General features: G+C 40.3%; 1 protein-coding gene across 1 annotated transcript; it reads left to right on the top strand.

Annotated features, from left to right (window-relative positions):
* The first annotated feature begins 1132 nt into the window (after positions 1-1132).
* Cisd2 (CDGSH iron sulfur domain 2) lies at positions 1133-13676 on the top strand. Its single transcript, XM_051165437.1, has 3 exons — positions 1133-1267; positions 10390-10604; positions 12873-13676. The coding sequence occupies exons 1-3, from the start codon at positions 1165-1167 to the stop codon at positions 12960-12962; spliced, it is 408 nt and encodes a 135-aa protein (XP_051021394.1). The 5' UTR covers positions 1133-1164; the 3' UTR covers positions 12963-13676.
* The last annotated feature ends 8382 nt before the right edge of the window (positions 13677-22058 follow it).

Here is a 22058-nt window from a genome sequence, read left to right as displayed (position 1 = left end):
GGTTATGTCTTTCGCCAAGGCCAGAGATGTGATTTAGATCTCATTAAAAAAAAAATATTTATCTCAGTGTTCTAATTGCATGTATAACAGAAGAGGGCATCAAATCCCATTATAGATGGCTGTGAGCCCCCCTGTGGTTGCTGGGAATTGAACTCAGGTCCTCTGGAAGAACAGACAATGCTCTTAACCACTGAGCCATTTGTGACCAGTAATCAGAGTTGCAGTTTCTAGTATTGTAAGCCGAAGACTGTTGAGGGGTCCTTCCTCAGTGACCTTCAAGCCTGCTGACCTGACTAGCTTCCTACCAGTAGGCTTCTTGGGCTAACATAGCCTTTAACAATTACTCTGGCTATTCTAACTTCAGCCAAAACGAGGAAAACTTCACAAATCCTTCTAAGTTTACGAAGTACGCCCTTGTAACAAACAAACTCCACAAGAAAAGTATGGCGATCCCAGTATTTGGACGATGAAGAAGATACTCAGTTATCAGCCTCCTGAAAGTGAAGGCAGCCTGGGTGACATGACTGTCTAAAAAACAAAACAAAAAAACTTTTTTTAACATTAAAAACAAAACAAAATTTCCTGAAGCGTTTTTGGTTAGTTGACCAGCAGAAGAGATTGAAAAAAAAAATCTAACCATGGATTATTCTAATTTCTCAGTGGAGGGGAGGGGGGGGGGGCAGGAATTTAGGATACTTGAGCAGAACTGACAAAAGTTGCGGAGAAAGAAAACAGTGGGTAAGCGTTGGGTTTCTTGAAGTCCGGCTTACAGGGAAGGTGACGCGGCGGACCTGGACACTGCGCAGCACAGCGCCGGGGTCGGGGCCGGGGCACGCAACCTCCCGAGAAGCGGCCGGAAACCGAGAGAAACTCACTTGCGAAAGGCGGCTTCCGGTGAGAGAGCGCTCACTCGCTTCAGCCCCGCGCGGTGCGTGGCCGGCCGCCGGCTTCCGCAGACGTCAAGGGCCTAAAAGCGAGCGCCCACCCCCGCACCGGAGGCCACGCTCCGCACGCGCTCCGCTCCGTTCCGCAGCGCGCACGTCACTCGCCGCGCGCCAATCGCGGCCTGGCGGGGCCACCTCCCGCCCGAGCCCGCGAGCCCGCCGGCCGCTTCCGCTCCCACGCAAGCGCAGCAGCGGGGCAGCGGACGCCGCCGCCGGCAGGATGGTCCTGGACAGCGTGGCCCGCATCGTGAAGGTGCAGCTGCCCGCCTACCTCAAGCAGCTCCCGGTCCCCGAGAGCATTACCGGCTTCGCCCGCCTCACAGGTAACCCTCCCGCCGCCACCCCATCCTCGCGCGCCGCCCCGCGAGGGCGCGGGGGAGGGAGGAGAGGAAGCTGCGGAGAACCGGGCGGGGCGGGGCGGGGCGGGGCGCCTAGCCGGGCCTTGGCACGTGACCCGGGACGCATGTGCGCCTGCGCGGAGCGGGGCTTCGGGAAGGGGTACCTTTCCTAGGCGACCCGCCCGGGTTAATACAGAAGGGAAGGTGCTGAGCTAAGCGTGGCAGGTCTCATTCGTTTTTGCTCACCACAGCGTGCGTGTTTGAAGCACTTTAAGTCTCTTGTTCTCTGAGGCGCCCAGCGCTTGATACTGTCTCCACGTAAGGCGTGTACGATGCCTTCATTAACGAAATCACGAGTGACCTCCGTTCCCGACGGCACGGGTCAACCTATCATGGAGGCATTTGAGGTCACCTCCATAACTACAGTTCCTGGAGCAAGTTCCTGGTAAAGAAAAAAGTAGCCAGAAGTATTCCATGACTTCAGAATATGAAATTTAAGGAATTAAGGTCCTGCCTGTATGAAAACCTTCCCTCAACTCAGTACTTAACATCTTGACAATAAAAGTCTGCCGAATGCAGTCAATACTTGAAAGATGGCGTTGGGTTTGGAGCATTACAGTGTGAGGTAGACCTTTCTAAACTGGATCTCCAGACCGTGGAGGATGGTGACAAATTAGCAAAGCTCGAGGTCCTGGGTGATCACGAATGCAAACCCCAGTTGAGATAATTCTGAGGCGAGGGGGCTCGGAGTCCAGGACGGTGAAGGCTACACAGAGAAACTCTGTCTCGAAAAAAGAAAGAAAGAAAAGAAAAAGAAATGCAGTAGAGTGTATGAAATAGATTAGAAAGCAAGTAGCTAATTAACAAGCACTAAAGAAACATGTAGACACTCAAAGTGACTTGGAGTTGAGCTCTTTATAAACATTAAAATCTCTTAGTCCTACTCCCATATTTTAAACTTTGTGACAAGTACGTAAAACATTGACTTTCCCTCCTTTACCATTTCTTTCCTTAAGCACACTATTTTAATGGAACCCTCCTACCCTCCTGCAGTGTCCTATCAGTTACTAATCTTGTACTTTGCCTTCACATCCCCTTAAAGCTTGAAATGTTTAATTCTTCATTTTGAAAAAGTGTGAGCCGTAGTAGTTTAAAGTTAGGAATGCATAAGCCGGTTGGTTTTCCCCTTTGAATTATATCCTTTTGAGGGTAGTCACTAAACCAGGGTGCAGTCATTTTGAGGCATTGTTCTGCTTTCCCAGTTTATTCTAATAATGCCCCCCTTTTTTCCCTTTCTTCTGGACTCGATTTGTAGGCCAGGCTGGCCTCGAACTCACAGCAATCCACCTGCCTCTGCCTCCCATTAATTAGGCTCTTAATAGTCAAATAAAGGAAACCAATTTTTCTCACTCTGATGTAGGGCAACTTGCATTCTTTGTGTTGGGTACCCCTGTGGATACATTCATGTTAGTTTCCATTTTTTATGGATGGAATGTGCTTGAAGCAGATTAGATGGCATGGCTCCGAGTTCAGCGGAGACTTTTACAAGCATGGCTTTGTACAGGTTCCTTCTGTCAATACATAGTTAATCCTTGTTAAAGACACTGAGGAAACTCAGCTGTAGCTTTTCCCCTCCTAAATCAATAGTGTGTAGTAGCTTTCAGTTAAAATGATGAAATGTTTAATGTCAGGACTGGACCACTCTGGTGACTGTTTTGTCTTGTTTTCCAGTCAGGGTCTCCAGTGACTCAGGCTGGCTTCAAACTCTGGCTGAGGACAGTCTTCAATTCCTGATCCTGCCATTGCCTCCGTGTTCCAGGCCTGGTTAAGTGTGTGTGGCATCTTAGTAGTAGCTGTTTAAGACCCAAATCTACATATCTAGGTATCATAATCTGTACTGTCAAATTATCCAACAACCATGAACTTTGTAGCAGCAGCTGCATCGGAAGGCATTCTGTTTGGAATATAACAGTAACAATTATAGGGTCTGATTTGGAGGATTAGAAAAAACCTTCAAGCTACTTTTTACTCAGTCTTCCCATCATAGTATATTGCAGTAGTAATGGCGTTTTGTTTTCCTGGGTGAGCTATTTGCAGGATCTATAATATCGATTTTCATTGAAATGAAAACTTAGAAGACAGCATTTCTTTTTCTTTTCTTTTCCTTTCTTTTTTGAGACAGGGTTTCTCTGTGTAACAGGCCTGGCTGTCCTGGATGTGCTTTGTAGACTTAGGCTAGCCTTGAACACAGATCTACCTGCCACTGCCGGCCAAGTGCTAGGATTAAAGGTGTGTGCCACCTTTAAGAGGTTCATTTATATGTTTAGAAGACCTAAAGTGTCATCATTTTCTTCTCTGAAAATTAGTCCACAAGGTTGTGGCTCACATTATCTCTCTCCATATTTAGATTTGGCTAGCTCCCCATCCTGCAGTTCTCACATGGTGAGTCTGCATTCTTAGAAAACATGGAAATTCTAAATTACCACACAGGATTTAAGTACTGATAATTCTGATCTGTCAGGAACCATCTTTCTTTCTGTTAAATTCTCAAGAATAAGGCCTTTAAGATAAATTAGTGTATTTCTGCCCTTTGAAAACATAATACATGGACTTTTAGGAGACATTTTCTATCATCTTACAAAGCTTTAAATATCGAACTAGGAAGAAAAATATTCAAAAGTCAGAAAACAGTTTAGTTCTAGATTTATACACTATCCATGATATTTTGCCCACATGAATTAGTTTACTTCGGTGAAACTTGACAAAAACAAAACAAAACACACAAAAAAACCCATCATCCATTAGAGACCTCCTTTCATATATAAAGTAAAACCAGAAGTCTAAAATCAAGAAGGCGCTTCACTCCTTACAGCGTGTGTTCTGTAACTAATCAACCCCCAAACCTGCTGACCTCACTATATAAGCTGCTGGTTCTTAAGTTTCCAGAGACTGAGCCAGGTCTAGGGCATGGCCATGTCACAGCCACTCAGGAGGCTGAGGCAGGAAGGTCATGATGCCAGCCTGGGCTACAGAGCAAGTTTTAGCCTGGCCTCGATCTAATAGTGAGTCCCTGGTCAGATCACGTTTTTTATTTTTATAAGAGCGTGGGAGTTATTCACAGACCTGCTCTGAGTCTGGACACTCCTCAGAAATGTCCAGATTTACAGAACCTCAGTACAGAGTATTTCTCACAGTTTTCTCTTCCTCTGTTTTAGATCCAGGTGGATTCATTTCCTCTGGACTAGTCTCTGTGGGTGTTTGGCTTATTTTGTGTTTTTGAGACATGGTCTGTAACATAGGTTGGTCAGATTCTACCTCAGTCCCCTGAGCGCTGGCTTCTGAGCTCGCACCACCACAGCAGGTTCTGTATATTTCCAGTAGAACTCTCTAAGCCTCATTCTTCTCTGCTCTTCCTCACAACCCTCCCTCAGTCCATCTTCATCAGATCCTAGCTTGACTTTGCAACTAGGTAATTTTTTTTTTTTTAAAGATTATTTATTATTCTGCCTGCATGCCAGAAGAGGGTACCAGATCTGACTAAATATGGTTGTGAGCCACCATGTGGTTGCTAGGAATTGAACTCAGGACCTTTGGCAAAGCAGCCTGTGCTCCTAACCTCTGAGCAACTGGGTAATTTCTTAAGTACACTTACATACTCAGTGCGTTCCTATTCCTCCCTACCTGCTGCATATCGGAACTTCTCATCCTGTGACACCTGCGCGTAGCCTAATTACTTGTCTTCTTCCACTTTCCTGAGTGCCCTGCTGGCACTTGGCCCGCAGTTAACCCTGCTCGGGATGCAGCGCCTCCCTTTGTCTATGAACTGTTCCTACTTTTCATTTAGAAAGGCCCAAATAGGTGTTAGAGCTGAAACAATGAATCATCACGTCCTTTCTACATGGCTGATTCTAATTGCCTGTATTTTACAGCATTGCAATGCTTCTTTGTGCCTCTGTATTCCAAACAGATGGAAGGTTCTTTTGTGGCAGTTCACTTGTCTATAATTTTGGTATCTTCAAAACCCATCACTACACTAACACGTTAATGAGGGTTTGTTAATTTTAGAGGTTCTAGAAGCTTTTTTCTTAAACACCTTAAGTCCTTTCTCTATCTTAACTTTGTAAGCTGTGGAGAAAGGTAGACAAATCCAATAGGAACGATCTAAATGCCGTTGTGATGAAGAATGAACTCAATTTAACTAAAATTCATTGTAGTGCTAGTTCATGCAAGTATCGTACCGGGAGATGCTCATTTACATGACTATCTTCATGACTAAATGTGTCAATAGCTCTCTTTCAAATAATGTCCTACACTTCTTCCTGCATGACAGACAGGCTGGAAGGTTTTACAAGTTCTTTGCGTCTTGAAGATTCTTGAATCTTTGAGCCTTTCACTTCCCACTTTTCAGGTCTCTGCCTAGTTTCTCTTTTCAGAAACCTTTCCTGACTCTCTTACCTCAAGTCCAGTCAACTCACAGCTGTGCCGCCAGGTTTTCTGCTTGACTGGTTGGTTGGTTTTGTTCATTTGATGTCACCTTGTTTGTTTCTTCATGGCTCTTAGTACAGCCTGAACTATACTGTTTGTGTTCTGCTTCCTGTTGTCTTCCCACTCCTCTCATTATCCGTCAGCGAGCATCCCCACTCCCAATGCAGTAGCTAGAGTATAGGGTACCTAGTAAATAGTGCTGATTAAGTGAATGAATGATTGTTATTTCTGTTTTACAGACAAATGAAACCTGGACTTAGACTAAAGATAAACAGTAATTACGCTGTTTGCTGCGTTCCTGTTCTGCCCCAGGCATTGCATGTAGAGAAACAGCAAGCAGCTGCTGTTTTTGTACTGCACAGTGTCTCCACAAAGTGGATACTAAGTAGTGTATAAATACACAGTAAAAATCTGAAAACAAGCTAATTTACAAAAGGAAATCATAAGATTTTATTCAGAAAGTATTTACTATGCACTTAAATTTTTTATATATGTGTAAGCATGCTCATGTGTCTGTGTGCTATGCCCGGTATGCACATGTATGTGGAGGCCTGATGATAAACTTCGTGTGTCATCCTCAGAATGCTGTCCGCCTACACTGAGACACATTGTCTCACGGCTCTGGAACTCACCTCTGAGGCTGGACTGGTTAGCCATTGAGCCTTAGGGATTCTCTTGTCTCTGCTTAACAAAGGGATTACAAGCACATGCCACCATGCCTGGGGCTTAGTAATGGGGCTTCTGGATGTCAGACTCAGGTCTTTGTGATTATAAGGCAAACACTTTAGTAGACTGGCCATGCCCTAAGCTCTCTGGCCTTAAATCAGTAACCTAAAACAGAACGGGCTGGTGAGCTCATTCATGGGGTAACCCTGGCTGCACGGACCTGAGCACCTGAGCTACATCTGATTATTTCACACTGCAGGAAGAGAACTAAGTCCAAAAACTTGTTCCCTGATTTTATGCGTGTCTCGTAGCAAACTCCAAACATCATACACACTAATAATAATAAGTCAGAAAGGGGAGGTTGTCAGGTGTAAAAGCAAATGGTCAAGAATATTAGAAGTTACCTGTAGATAGAAACAGCAAGCTTTGCTTTAAGGGATGTCTTCACATCTATATAATTTCAAAACTCATTGTTCTGAACCTTAGGTACAAAGCTAAAGAAATTGAAGTATGAATTATGTATGTCTTAATAAAAAGTAAATTAGCATATTTAGCTAAGCACTTTTTAGGTACCGAGGATACAGTGGTAAACCAGATAAATAAGACCCATGCTCTTGAACATCTTAATTGTGAGTGGGACATGTGGAAGGTGAGAGAAGCCATTAAAACTCATGTTTCCATGGCCTGGAGAGATGGCTCAGCAGTTAAGAGCATTAGCTGCTTTTCCAGAGGACCTACATTGAGGCTCACAACCACCTGTAACTCTAGTCCCTGGACATCTGTTATCCTCTTCTGGCTGCCATAAGCACCAGACATGTGCATCGTGCAAAAACATACATGTAGACAAAACACCCATATACACAAATAAGTTTTTAAAGATTTTTTTTGTTTGTTTGTTTTTTGTTTGTTTGTTTGTTTTTTCTTTTGGGGGGGCAGGGTTTCTCTGTGTAACAGCCCTGGCTGTTCTGGGCTCACTTTGTAGACCAGGCTGGCCTCGAACTCACAGCGATCCGCCTGCCTCTGCCTCCCAAGAACTGGGATTAAAGGCATGTGCCACCATGCCTGGCTTTAAGTTCTTTTTTTTTTTTTTTTTTTTTAAGATTTACTTATTTTATTTATTGCATATGAGTGCTTTATCTGCAGAAGAGGGTATCAGATCACATTACATATGGTTGTGAGCCACCATGTGGTTGCTGGGAATTGAACTCAGGACCTCTGGAAGAGCAGGCGACACTCTTAACCACTGAGCCATCTCTCTAGCCCCTAAGTTCTTAGCAGAAACTTTTCCAAATGTTACTATGGAGTTGGAAAAATAAAATACTCTTATATATTAAAATGTAGGATGTGGACTGTATAGATAATAAATTTATCAAAGTATTATCAATTCTTGCTATGATTTTTGAATAACTTTATTTTTTTATTTTCTAAATTAAAATTTTATCCTATCCACATTTTGTAATTTTAAAACAATTTTAATTTTAAGATAAGCATTATGAAGAGTACATTTCTTCAAATTTGTATACTATGTATAATTAGTGATGACCTCCCTGTCCCCAGAGTAACTAATATACATTAAAAAACATCCAAAGCAAGTAGCTTATCTTACAGGATTTTTATTTGTTTGAGTCTTCTATACCTTATATTCTTCAAGAAACATCATCTTAGCTGGACAGTGGTGCCTCACACCTTTAATCTCAGCACTTGGGAGGCAGAGGCAGGTGTATCTCTGCGTTAGAAGCCAACTTGCTCTACAAAGTGAGGTCCAGGATAGTCGGGGCTACACAGAAAAACCCTGTCTCAAAAATTTAGAGGAGGTGGGGTCAAGGAGAGGAAGAGAATTCCATCTTATTAAATATACTTAAAGCACTTTAAATTGAGCTATATGCTGTATTGTTCTCACTTTATAAAGTTTTGACTTAATACAAATTAAAAAATAGACTGTACTTGGTGTTTTTTTTTTAATTACTTTATTACAGGAGATAATAACTCATATAAAAGTTTTATTATTTTAGAGCGATGGATTGCCAAGAAATTAATTGTTCATAAGGAAGTTTCTTTTTCTTTTTCTTTTTCCTTTTTTTTTTTTTTTTTTTTTTTTTTTGGTTTGTTTGTTTTTGAGAGAGAGTTTCTGTGTGTAGCCTTGGCTGTCCAGGACTCACTTTGTAGACCAGGCTGGCCTTGAACTCACAGAGATCTGCCTACCTTCCTAAGTGTTGGGATTACAGGTGTGTGCCACCGTGTCCGGCCTTAAGGACAGTTTCTGAAGGACTGGGAATGTAGCTCAGTTGGCAGAGGGCTTGACTAGCACATAGTGTCTAGTGCTGCATGAATCAGGCTTGGTCATGTACACCTGTAATCTTATCAACAGAAGGTAGACGCATTTATTCCCTGGTGAGGTTAATTTATGAAACAATAACAATAAGAAAAATAAAGGATACATAGTCAAGAACGTAGGGACCCGCTAGCTGGGAGGTGGATGAGTGCTCCCTCTGCAAGCATGCGAACCTAAGTTTGAGCCCCAGCACACATCTGAAAAGCCTTAGGAGCGGGGCCAAGCCTAGCAAAAAAGGGTGAGTTTCTAGTTGAGCGAGAGACCCTGTCTCAAGGCAGTAAGTCAGCAATAGGGGAAGACACCCAGCTTCTTAGTTTGCTTTTGTGTGCACTAACTATGCACATACCACAGAAACACAGGTGCTGGGGTTGTAGGAGCATGCGTCCTTGTCTGTCTAGTCATTTAAAAATACTGCATTGAATAATAATTAATATTTTTGTATTCAGCAATTATTTGCTTATAGGTTATTTGAAATAAGTTGTTTCATTTCCATCTCTGGCAGTGTGTTGAATCAAAATGATTTTCTTTTCATTTGGGCAGGCCCATACTCTACCACTGAGCTATATCCCCAGCCCTTTCATGTTGGAGGAAAAATTAGTAAGCAACTGTGCTTTAGTGGTTAAATAGTGTACCTCTTCTAAATAGTTTTGTTAAGAGAAAACCATTTAATTTTAGATCTGTGGAATTTGAGTCGTGGGACAAGAACAGGCTTTGGATTTAGGCTGATGAACTCACCCTGCTTAAGCTACATCTTACCTACATGTAATGTGAGCATAATGTTAAAATGGCGCGGTTGTCAAAGCTAACTTAGATGAGTTGGTTCGCTGCACTCTGAAGCAGAGCCCATCGCCTGTCATCAACACTTGTTAGCATCCTTCCGCAGCCTTTTCTTAGCTAGGCTGTAGTGCAGGGTGTAGGGTAGGTCAGTGAGGGTATCCAGAGGTAACTGGGAGGCGCACTCTCAGACCTGAGAGCCATTTCATTTCCATTGTTTGTATTTCATCTGTCCTAAAGACTGGATACTCTAAGAAGTATTTAATAAGCATCTTAAGATGAGAATATTCAGTATGTATGGGTTTCAATTCATTAAGTCCCTTAAAATTTTTTTTTAAACTTGAAAAGTAACTTGGCTGTGGTCAGGATATATTGCACGAGAGAAGAATCTGTTTTCAATTTTTAAAAAGTAAGTTAAAACATTTAAGGTTATGTTTTGTCTGAAATTATAAATCACTACTTAAATTTTTTGTGAAAATTCCCTTGTATGGTTTTAGATGTGGCATTATGGAGAAAAGGAGTGAAAATGTTTCTAAACTTAATGACATTTTGTTCATAATTATGTTGGTTATAATTCCAGATAAAAGTAAATATAAGAACAAATATACTTAGCAGGTAAAATGAGATAGGATATTTAAAATAGTATCTGTTCCAAAAATTTCAGTTTTACAAATCGAGTTAGCCTACAAATACTAAAGGGAACCCTCATCGGGCTGGGTCTGTTGTGTCTGTGCAGCTTACAGGTAAGGTAGGTCGAGTAGGAAGGTCAGGTACAGCACACTCCGAACTAGACAGTCATTGTGCTCCGTCCAAGAGCGTTGTAGAGTCTCACAACTCTGCACATGTTCAGTTTCAGAATGGCTCCGCTTGCTGCCCTTCCTTGGTGTACTTGCACTTCTTGGCTACCTTGCAGTCCGTCCATTCTTCCCGAAGAAGAAACAACAGAAGGATAGCTTGATTAATCTTAAAATACAAAAAGAGAATCCCAAAGTGGTGAACGAAATAAACATTGAAGATCTGTGTCTTACTAAAGCAGCTTATTGTAGGTGTTGGCGTTCCAAGACGGTAAGATACCCATTTACACATACGATAAAATTGTGTGGAGTTTGGATGGTTTTGCTCCTTCAGTGCCCAATTTTGAAATTCTGTGAGGTTAGGGATTTTTCCATACTGTTGAGCATTCAAAGCTGATATGTATGCCCAAGTCGAAGGTTGTCTGGTTTTACTTGATAGTGCCTGTGTTAGAAGGGATCAGTGAACTGATGCTCTTACAGCACTATTCTGTCTGCATTTGTCTAAAGCAGTATGCTTTAAACAGGTGTGTGTGTGTGTGTGTGTGTGTGTGTGTGTGTGAGAGAGAGAGAGAGAGAGAGAGAGAGAAAGAGAGAGAGAGAGAGAAAGAGCGCGATTGATTTACGATTTAATGAAAAGGAGCCTAAACTTTAATGTTATAATAAATAATTACTAATATTTGATGCCAGCCTATCACTTGGGCAGGTTAAGCAAGTTACTAACTTGGTTTGGATTGGGCTGGTTTGTTCGTTCGTTCTTTGTTTCTCCCCGTGCTCTCCCCCCATCCCTCCTTCTCTCTCACACAACAGGGTCTCTTGTGGCACTAAATGGGCTATAATTGGTGGTTTTAACCAGGCTAGCCTGGAACTCAGAGGCTCTGACTGCTTTTGCCTTCTGGTTACTGGTATTAAAAAGCATAGGCCAGTGTACATACCCTGTGTTACTTAATGGTTTGGTTTGGTTTGGTTTGGTTTGAGACAGGGTTTTTCATTGTAGCCCTAGTTAGCCTGTAATTCACTCTGTAAACCAGGCTGGCCTCAAACTCACAGAGATCCCCCAGCTTCCACCTGGGGTTAAAGACATGTGCCACCACACCTGGCTGAGTTTCTTAACTTAAAAAAATACATATTTATTTATTCATATCACATCCTGGTCATACCCACCCCCCTCCAAGTTTCTTCACTTTTAATCTCTGGTTTATAGTTTTTTGGTTTTGTTTTGTTTTTTCAATCTTCTCTATAAGTAATGCAGATATTTTTGAAGATTTAGTGAAATGATACATGTAAAATAACTTACATAGTATAACCTAGTAAATGCTAGCCATAATATAAGTTTTAATGAGGAAAATGAATTCTAGTCAATAAAGTCTATTGTTGGTTGGTTTTTTTTGTTTTGTTTTGTTTGGTTTGGTATTTGATGACGGTTATTTGAAACTAAGAACTATGTTTGAATTACCTGCCTTGTAACAGCAGAGTTTAGAAACAGTGTAATTGGCCTCAGTTAAAGTGTAGGAGATCACAACTGATGGGGAACTGGGAAGTCAATACAAATCATGTTTTAAAGAGATGTTTAATGGACAAGCTTTGTAGACCAGGCTGGCCTTGAACTCAACATTGATTAGAGAAACCCTGTCTCAAAAAACCAAAAAGAAGAAGAAGGAAAAAAAGAGAAATATTTAATGGGAACGTGGTTCTGTGGATTAAGGTTTTGCTGCACAGGCATAAGGACCTGAGTTCTGATCTCAAAACCCATAAAAGTCCAGCATGGTGGTGTGCTTTGCAGTTGGGGTACTCCCCAGCCAGCCAACAGTGACATCACAGGTTCAATGAGAAGTCCTGTCTCAAAAATTAAGATGGAGAAGCAATTGAAGACATTGCTATGTCAGTCTCTGGCCTCTACATGCATCCTCACAGGCAAGTGCATACCCTATACACAGACACCCAAACATGTAATGACATAAAGTCATGCTTTAATACAAGAAAAGCATATTACAATAGGATCGCAATTTTGCTTTTAAAATATGAATGCCACAATAAATTCAGAGTAAAACCTAAAATAAAATACTAGTTATAACTATAATCAGATGGATTGAGCATTTAATAATATATCTTTAATATTTCAGAAACTTTATAGTATGAGTTTTATAAGAAAACATTATAAAATTTACTTTGAATGAACATTTCATTTTTAAAATTTAAATGAGAAATTAGTTCAAATGTAGAGCTGTATAGAGACCAAGAGCTAATGTTGATACCTTTTTTAAACTTTTGTACTCAACTGAGACACAAAAGACTCTTCCTTTTTTTTTTTCCAAAGACAGTTTCTCTATATCCCTGGCTGTCCTGGATCTTGGTCTGTAGACCAGGCTGGCTTCAAATTCAGAGATCTGCCTGCTGCTTGGAGGGTGGAGTGGTGGATGGTGGTCTGGCCTGTCAGGAAGCGCTCTGGTGAACTGCATATGTGTTTCACACATGTCTACTTCATGAGTCCTGCTGTAAAATAAAATAACATTTACAATTCTTTTTTTTTTTTTCCTTTTAGTTTCCTGCCTGTGATGGGTCCCATAATAAGCACAATGAATTAACAGGCGATAACGTGGGTCCACTCATACTGAAGAAGAAAGAAGTGTAACAGTAGCCACTAAGATTAAAACTCTTACAGTAACATTTCCTCGTTTGTTGTGCATAGGAAAACCTTTGGGAATTTTAACTATCAGTACTGGTTGAATAATTATTTCTGCCAGTTATTTTCTTGCTACACTACTGCTTATATTTGGTACTTTATGTATCTAGGCATTTATATAGAAATCAAATTGTCAAGTATTATTCTGAAATCAACAATTAATGTGTCTTTCAACAATAAAGTCAACACTTCAGATTTTAATTAACTGGGAATTTAAAGTTTGGCCATGGGCCAAAAGTTATTTTTTGCATATCAGTATTTCAAAAGAATGTATATTTTTTAAAAAGTTCTCCCTTGTATTTTCATATTGTTTTGCTCATTTGAAGTAGTTTGCCATTCTTTGGCCTTTTGTGGAACTCTTATGTTTTTAGATGAATTATGAAATATATTGCCATCAAGAATTATTTTGAGGCAATAAAACTCCTTGTTTTATAGAGATTTTGTCTCATTACCATGATTATCTCAATTTCTAAAAAGTAAATCAGATATAAAAAGTTCCAATGACAAAATTATTTGCATCATAAAAAATTGCCTCACCTTACCAAAGGCTTGTTCTTGCTCTGTGTGTGTGCGTGCGTTGTTTAACTTGGTGACAGCTAGGTGGCAAGAGCACTTAATGCTAAGTTACACTTATGAGCTACAGTTTGAAGGTCAACTCAATATCAATATAAAGCACATCTGAATTTGCATTGAAATGAAAACAGTTCATTGCTCAAGATTGTTTTATCTTTTTTGTAGTTCACTTTAGAGAAATGAAGCAACAGGATATTAAGTCACTTGCAATCTAATGGGTTGAATTTGTACATACTGAGAAGATATGTTGATCTTTTTTAAAGAGATAACTCCTTGTATTTTTTTAACTTGACAAAATATAGATAAAACACTTGTGTGTGCATAATGACAAAAAGGAGTCTGCAAGGATTACAGGGTAATCTGCTAAGGATGATGACTTGGAAAGGAAGGGTTGTTACGTGACTTTCTATTTCTTTCTTTATTTCCCCACAAACATTTATATACTTTAAGTTGTTTTTTTTTAAAATCAGACTTTTGAATAAAATTATCAAAACACAAATAAGCTCTGTAGGCCCATATGATAAGACCTTTGATTGCTTGTCTCAAGATAGGTAGGATGGAGTCAGCACTTCAGGGAACATAACAAATGTGTGGATTAGACACTGGCTGTGCAAAGAAGTCAACCACGCAAGGGTTACTGGCAAATACTGAAAAAAAAGAAACAAAAACCAAATAGACAAAAACCATTTGTTTCATTTCCTGGCTCATAAGTGCAATGATATACCATTAAGGGTAAAATAGGGTATACAACAAAGGGTAGACTGTAGGTGAGTGCTTGGTTCTGCGATAAAACCTCATTACCTCCAGACACAGGGAAGAAAGCAAGACAGTTAAATTTGGGGCCACTCATTTGTCAAGTCTGTTGGATTGCATGGATTATCTCTAGGACTTTTTCTTTATTAATGAGCACATAGTAAGCCTGGTGCAACATATGTAATGTGTTCTCTTTCTTTAGCTAGCAGTTTGAGAAAGACTAGTGATGGCGAGCCAAGCCTCCAAACTAAAAGGGAAATGCCAAGTCAGCCTGTCACATAAATTACAGACACACATTTTATAGTCTTATGTCGACATATTGTAAAATGTGAATAATGTTAAAGCAAATAGACATGTTTTAGAAACTTATTTTTATTATTTTATGTGTATGAGTGCTTGTATGTATGTATGTATGTATGTATGTGTACCACGCATATGCCTGGTGCCCAAGGAAGCCAGAAGAGAATGTTGGGTCCCCTGGAACTGGAATTAACAGACAGCTGTGAGCCACTGTGTTGGTGCTGGGAACTGAACCTTGGTCTTCTGCAAGAACATCTAGTGCTATTAATAACTGAGCCATCTTTCTAGCCCCTTAAAATTTTAAATAAAATGAACACATTTAAACAAAGAGGTTGTGATTGTTTTGAACTAGCCATCAAGAACTGAAATGTGAAAGGAGTCATAATATTATTAAGAAAATCAAAAGTGGTACAAATTTGTGTTTGCTCACTTACTTTTGTGGTACTAAGGGTGGAACCCAGGGCCTCACAAATTCTGGCAAGTTTTCTCCACACTGAGCTCCATTTTGTGTTGTATCTTTTTAATAGTATAAACAACTGAAGCAAAATACAAGAAAGCTTTCAGTATAGATTTATTGGAAGTTTTGAGTTATTTGTAATTTTAACCTACTATCAGGAGTCTCTTTAGTTTTACTTTACAATTCTCATGTAATTGCCAACCCTAAACTATTAAAGATACAATCCACTCAGTTCATGACGCTGTTTTTATTTGCGCATGTGTTTATACACCTGTGTTTGCAGATGTGTGTACCCATGGGCATGGAGGCCAGAGGCTGGCCTCTCACCAAATCTGGAGGTCATAGAGTGAGCAAGGGTGGCCATCCTGGTGAGCCCCAGAGCTGCTCCTGTCCCCACCTCCCCAGCACTCAGGTTGCAACGGTTATGTACCATGCCTCTGTGGCCGGCATCTTACTGAGCCATCTCCTGAGTCGGTTTTCTTTTTCTGTGGAGGTACAGGAGACAGATAGTCAGTCTTGGTGGCAATAAAGCTAAGAATTACTGGGTATCTGTGGATATCAGCCATTACATTGAGTGTGGTGCTCAGATCATAAATGTATCTCATGTAATGTGGTGAGTCCCACTGTGTGATCTTACCTTTCTCATGGCCAAGGTCCTCAAATCAGAGTTGGAAATACCTATCCTTGGGAGCTCTACAAGGTTTGCTCCCCAAACCTGTACCTCTTCTTCCTGCTATAGCTGGGGAGCACTAGGGTATTGCACCTCTGTGGCTGTGGGGTTTTTGGCTAGCTGGTAGGTCTTGTTTGTTTTTTTCTGAGACCATTTATTTAGTGCCCCTAAGTACCTTCACTGACAGAGTAACCAGTTATTTTCCCACAGTTGGCCAAGTCCTCAGCAGAAGTTTGGATACCTTGTCTGTGGTCATTCTGCTTCTGTCTGTAAAACCATTGCTTCAACTCACAGCAACATTCTTTGAAAAAACATGGTCTAGTTGCCATACTTTCGGCTTTACAGAAGGAACATTTATTGGAACTTGGTAGGCCGAAATGATTGACTTAATTTTATGAAATAAGAATAGTGAGAAAAGTGAAAATTGTCCCAGAAGGGGACATGAAGTGCCATGAGAGGAAAATGGTTCCCCCTCCCACATTTTCTACCTTAAAATGTTAAGTTGTTTACTGTGCCCAGAAATCCAGTCTGGTAGCAGGCTGGTGTTTTAATAAGCTTTCAAGTGAGGATTAGAGTTGTCATCTTCTGTAAATTCACAGAATGCTGTCATGTGTGGTGTCATGGTATGTATCATGTACACCTTACATAAGTATTGAATAACCAAAGACATGTGAATTGACAAACCACTTAGTTCTTAAAGTATGTCTTGAGTGTTCCAGAACCTTCGAGAAACAGCTTTGTTACATTACTCATGATTGTGAGAGCTGCCTGTCCTGCTGACTTAGAGAACTACTCTTTCCTTACTCAGCCCTTACAGAATACCAGGTAGCTGAGAGTATTAGCAGGCTTGAGGTACCCGTGACTCACCTGTGCGGATAGTTAAACGAGCTGTGTTTGGAAAGCACGTTACAACTCAGCTTTGAGTTTGCTGCCTCCTGATGATTCACTGAAGTGCTTTTATATTTTGTAACCTAATTTGTTAATAAGTTTATAGGAAGCCAATTAAGCCAGCTGCTGATATTTTCATAGTCTTTGATTAGAAATGTCAGACTGTATTCCTGAACAATTTTAAAGCGCCACTCTAAAAAAAACAAAACAAAAACAGGTGGCTGTTTTCTTTGACACCCACCCAACATGTTTAACTAATTGCATCCCTCTTGGTTAGATTCATCCCGGGCTGCCTCACCAATATGAAAACACCTGGAGGTTTGTAATATGCTCACAATGTTCCGAGGCCAGTGCCTGAGCCCTCTCCCATCTCCAGTCCACTTATTTTTCCTTCACAGCAAATCCCAATAAGTTTGGTTATTCCCAAACATAGCACCAGTATCAAGAACATCCTGTCCAGAGGTAGGTAAGCAATAAAATACAACTAGGAGAGAGAATTAAAAAACAAATGTAATTTGGAAATGAAAGGCTAGCAGCTTGAGAAGATTTAATAGAGACCCACGCACCTCAGTCCCTGAGGACATCTCTGTGATCAGATTGTACAAGTAGTGTTTCATGATAAATTTGCATCAAGTAGTGTGTGACAGTTGAGAAGGCAGGATGTTACATTCACTGACACCAGTGCCCACTTTAAAAGCTTCCGTGTTTAACATGGTATATCCAGGTGGAAAATGTATCCAGATAGTCTTGACAGGTTAGGGCTTTATTGCAGGAAGTTTCCCCATTCGGTTGAAACATTTTCAAACTCAACTACTAATTCACTGCACTATTTTATTTCCTATAACAGGGCAAGAGCTCAATAAGGGCAGGACACGTTTAAATCATATAAGTGGTGATAGAGTTTGTCCACTGCAGGGACAATTGAAAGTCCTGTTGCAAAGCCATGCACACAGCTGTTGTGGGATTGCCTCGGTGTCTCTGCTGCACACAGGGTTAGGGAGGACACCTGTAGCTGCTTTGTTGGTTTAACTGTTGGCATCTGGCCCTGTGCTTTAGTCATAATGGGCTTTGACTGGAAGCTCACTTTGTTTTACTCAGCAAGTCAACTAGTTGTCTTTTGCAGAAGTCTAGTCGAGTGAAGCCATGAAGCAGGCATCCAATCTAGTGCATACACCAGGAAGCATATATGAACTATTAGCAAGTACACATTTGTGTGCTGTCTGGTTAGGACATTGAAAATATGTTCAGAAAGGCAACAGTGAGTTTTCAGTTAAGGGTGGCATCATTCTAACTTTGCAGGGACTTAAATGCTCAGATTCATTACTTACTAAAACGCAAAAACTGCTTTAAGCAATCGTGGTGAAATATTTGTGACTGTTTTTTTGAGACACTGGTCCATTGAATGAGCGATGATGACCATTCTTAACACCATAATGTTGCAACTTCCACAAACTGTAAGAAAGGGAGGAAGTTGGTGAGCTGCAGAATTGCAAAGATAAACTTTACACTAGTAAGAAAAGAATCTGAAAACAATTCAGTAAAATCTCCATCTGTGGCATCTTCTGTTCAGCTTCCTTCGTGGACACACTGGAGGAACAAATCAGTCACAGCCATGACCAGATTTAAGAACAAAGCCTACAAGTGCAGAACTCTGAAGAAAATGCTCCCAAGAAAGGAGACAAAGTTAGATAACTTTGAAGTAGGTAGCAAAGCACTGGGAAATGTAGAAGAAAACAGACAATACTTAAACAAACTGATTTGTACTAACCCCAGAAGGAAAAGAAGTCATTTGACAAATTACCAAACAGAGAATGGAAGGCGCTTTTGTAAAATCCACAAAGGTTCTGGGCTCTAGCTCAAAGCACAAGCCCAGCTTTGCAAGGACAAGGTCTAGCCCAGCACTGAGGAAAGCCTAATTAAGCTTGCAAAAAGAGGAGTAAGTCAGTATTCCTTAGCTTTTTCTTTTCTTTTCTATTCTATTCTATTCTTTTTTTCCCCCTGAGACAGGGTTTCTCCGTGTAGCCTTGGCTGTCCTAGACTCACTTTGTAGACCAGGCTGGGTTCAAATTCATACAGATCCACCTGCCTCTGCCTCCTAAGTGCTGGGATTATGGCGTGAGCTTCCTTATCTTTTTTAATTTCTAGAGAAGGTCTGACGTGTTTATGATCCTTCTGCCTCGGGCTCCTTAGTGCAGATATTACAGGTGGTGCCACCACATCTGGCTTATCCTCCAAAATTTAAAGGAACACTCCACCATTTATTTCATTGATATAGCTGGTATAGACTTACATGAAAACCTGCAAAAGACATACAGGTAAAAGCCCTGAACAGAAGTAAGCCAATTTTATGAATATGAGTGAAAGAAGTGAAACAGAATTAAAACACTTGTCAAAAGGCTTGTATTTTATGGGCTAGAGAGATGGCTCAGTGGTTAAGAGCACTGGCTGTTTGTCCAAAAGGATGTGGGTTCAATTCTCAGCACCCACATGGCAGCTTACAACTGTCTATAACTCCAGTTCCAGGGAATCTGACACCCTCTCTCACACCAATGCACATAAAAATTTTAAAACTGTTTAAAGGCTTGTATTTAAAAATGTTTCACTATCAGCTGATGTATTAACCATCATACAAGTCAATGAAAGAGGAGAAAATCCAGCCACAGTAATAGATGCTGAGATGGGTACTGAGAAGAGCTGACAGCCATGCCTGCCTCGTGAAGATTCGTAATGGGGATTAGATATATTAATTAAAATTCTGTAGTATCCATTTTCTATCACAAAATACTCCACTTACCATCAGAAACAAATATGAATGTCTACTGCCATTTTTTTATATTTATTTTTTTATTTTTTATAGGAGCCCACAGTTGAGAGACTGAATTTTTAATTAATTAATTAATTAATTAATTTAGTGTATGTGAATGCTCTGTCTGCATGTACACCTGCAGGCCAGAAGAGGGCACCAGATCACATTGTAGATGGTTGTGAGCCACCATGTGGTTGCTGGGAATTAAACTCTGGACCTCTAGAAGCACAGACAGTGCTATTTAACCACTGAGCCATCTCTCCAGCCCCTTACTGCCATTTTTAATGCCAGTGACTTTTTGATATATAACAAGTTATTAAAATGAACTAATCATTACAAATATGGGAAAATAGAAACTTTGACATCATTACATGTCTAAAATATAGCAATTGAATAAAACATGTAAGAGAAATTTTGGTTAGTGACCGGAAACCATAATTATACAAAATGTATTTATTAGCACTTCAAGATTGTAACCACAAGACAGTTGATCACAGTAGTAAAAGTAATAGATTTACTTGGAGAAAGTATAAAGCCTGTTTTTAAAATGCCAAAAACAATTAAGACTTAAACACACAAAAACATTTAGTATTCTTAGAATATAAATCTAAAATTACATGTAAGTTCAATAAAGTGCACACTAGACTCCCAAGCTCATTTAAACCTGATTAAGTAGTTTTGTATAGAAGACAAAGTTGTAGGAAAAAAGATTAAAGTTCTTTGCTGATATCAATACATGCTAGGAAGCTGTTGAGATCAAATCAATTTACTTAGGAAAATAATTGTGTTAAGAAGACAAAGCAAGCCAGGTAGTTGGAGCACACCTTTAATCCCAGTACTCAGGAGGCAGAGGCAGGTGGATTGATGTGAGTTCGAGGCCAGCCTGTTCTACAAAGGAGTCCAGGACAGCCAAGGCTCCACAGCGAAACTCTGTCCCCAAAAAAATGAAAACCAAAAAACAAACAAACAACAACAACAAAAAAAGGAGGAGGAGGAGGAGGAGGAGGAGAAGCAGCAGCAAACAGCAAACTATGGGAAGGGTCCTATAGGTGATAGTTAGGGGGAAGTGAGTACAAACAAAAATGCATTGCTGCATGTATTAAATTATCAAAGAATAAATTTAAAATACTACATTGCTTTTCTTTAGAAAAGAATAAGAAAGCCAGGTGTGGTGGCTTATGCCTGTAATTCCAGCACCTGGGAGGTAGAGACAGAGGCTTTGCGGGTTCAAGCCCAGCCTGGTCTACACGAGACTTGGTCTAAAGGAAAAAGCCGAAACTCAAACTACTCATTAGGAGGAGGGAGGCGCGTGGATTTCTTGAGTGAGTCCTCAAGTTGACACCAGCTTGAGCAAGAGCAAAACCTCAAACGAAGAGGAGAGGGGAGAAAACATGGATGGCAGAAAAGAACTGATAATTTAGATATAAATTTAGATAAATATAGATATAAATTTATATATAAAAAACTGGGGCAAATGAACTATTTGAATCAGAGAAAGTGAACAATGAAACTATAACATGAAATGATTAATTGTCAAAACCTTATTTTCTTGTGGTAGGGCACATGCCATGGTACACATGTGGAGATGAGAGGACCACTGTTTTTTCTTTCCACCAAGTCCTAGGAATTGACTTGGTTCTCAGGTTCTCAGCCATGGCACCAAGCACCTCCACCCACTACGATATTTTACCAGTCCTAAAATTATTTTTTTAATGATGTGAATATATGGAAAGAGCAAAGGAGAGAGAAAATGAGATTGAAAAGGGAAAAGCTTTGTAGCAAATGATAACAATAAATAAAATCAGTAACATATAATAACGGGGGATTGCAATATGGGACAACAGTAAGTGAATATATAATTTTAAGTAATTGACACAAAATTGTCTCTTGCTGTGCAAATAAAAGATTTTTGTGATTCAGCTGGTCTGTATTTTTCAATTCTTTCACATTCAGAAATCTATTGACACTAAGGAAAGTTGCTGAATGAATCATTAGTTTGCTACATTGTATGCTTTATTTACTTAAAGACCTTTTCTCCATTCATTTACTGATTTACTTTGTTTTCAGTGGGAGGTTGAGACTTGGTGCACGTATGGAGGTCACAGAACAATTGTGGGAGTCAGTTCCCACTCTCCACCGGATTCATAGAATCAGATTCAGGGCTCAGCAACAAGCATCTCCACCCTTCTTGACAGCCTAGTATGCTTTTGTTCTTAAGAAAAGTCTGTCACCAGGTGTGGTGCCTTTAATCCCAGCACTCCTCGAGAGGCAGAGGCAGGTGAAGCTGAGTTTGAGGTCAGCCTGGCCTACAGAGCAAGTTCCAGGACAAAGAAGGGGGAAGGTGGGGGCGGAGAGGGGGCGAGAGAAAGAAAAAACCAAAAACAAAACCCTGCCAGTTCTTTTCAACCTCTAAATAATCCCCAAGCGAGGTTTACTTAATCCCTGTTTTTTATCTCTCCTTAGCAATAGGTTATGCTAATGAAAGGCTAGTGCAGCTGAAAGTCCTCATTGTTTAAAGGAACCTGGTAAATACGTTCAAAATTTTGCAGAAATGGACTCTTTGAATGACGTTAAGGCTAGGGGTTTTTTTTTTTTTTT

The sequence above is a fragment of the Acomys russatus genome, chromosome 23 (genome assembly GCF_903995435.1).
Source record: "Acomys russatus chromosome 23, mAcoRus1.1, whole genome shotgun sequence".
NCBI classification, from domain to species: domain Eukaryota; kingdom Metazoa; phylum Chordata; class Mammalia; order Rodentia; family Muridae; genus Acomys; species Acomys russatus.
This window is presented reverse-complemented; position numbering and strand designations above follow the sequence as displayed.

Coding starts and splice junctions, on each gene's coding strand:
- Cisd2 (XM_051165437.1), top strand. CDS start 1,165: ATGGTCCTGGACAGCGTGGCCCGCATCGTGAAGGTGCAGCTGCCCGCC. Junction 1,268..10,389: donor CGGCTTCGCCCGCCTCACAG/GTAACCCTCCCG, acceptor GCACATGTTCAG/TTTCAGAATGGCTCCGCTTG. Junction 10,605..12,872: donor GGTGTTGGCGTTCCAAGACG/GTAAGATACCCA, acceptor TTTTCCTTTTAG/TTTCCTGCCTGTGATGGGTC.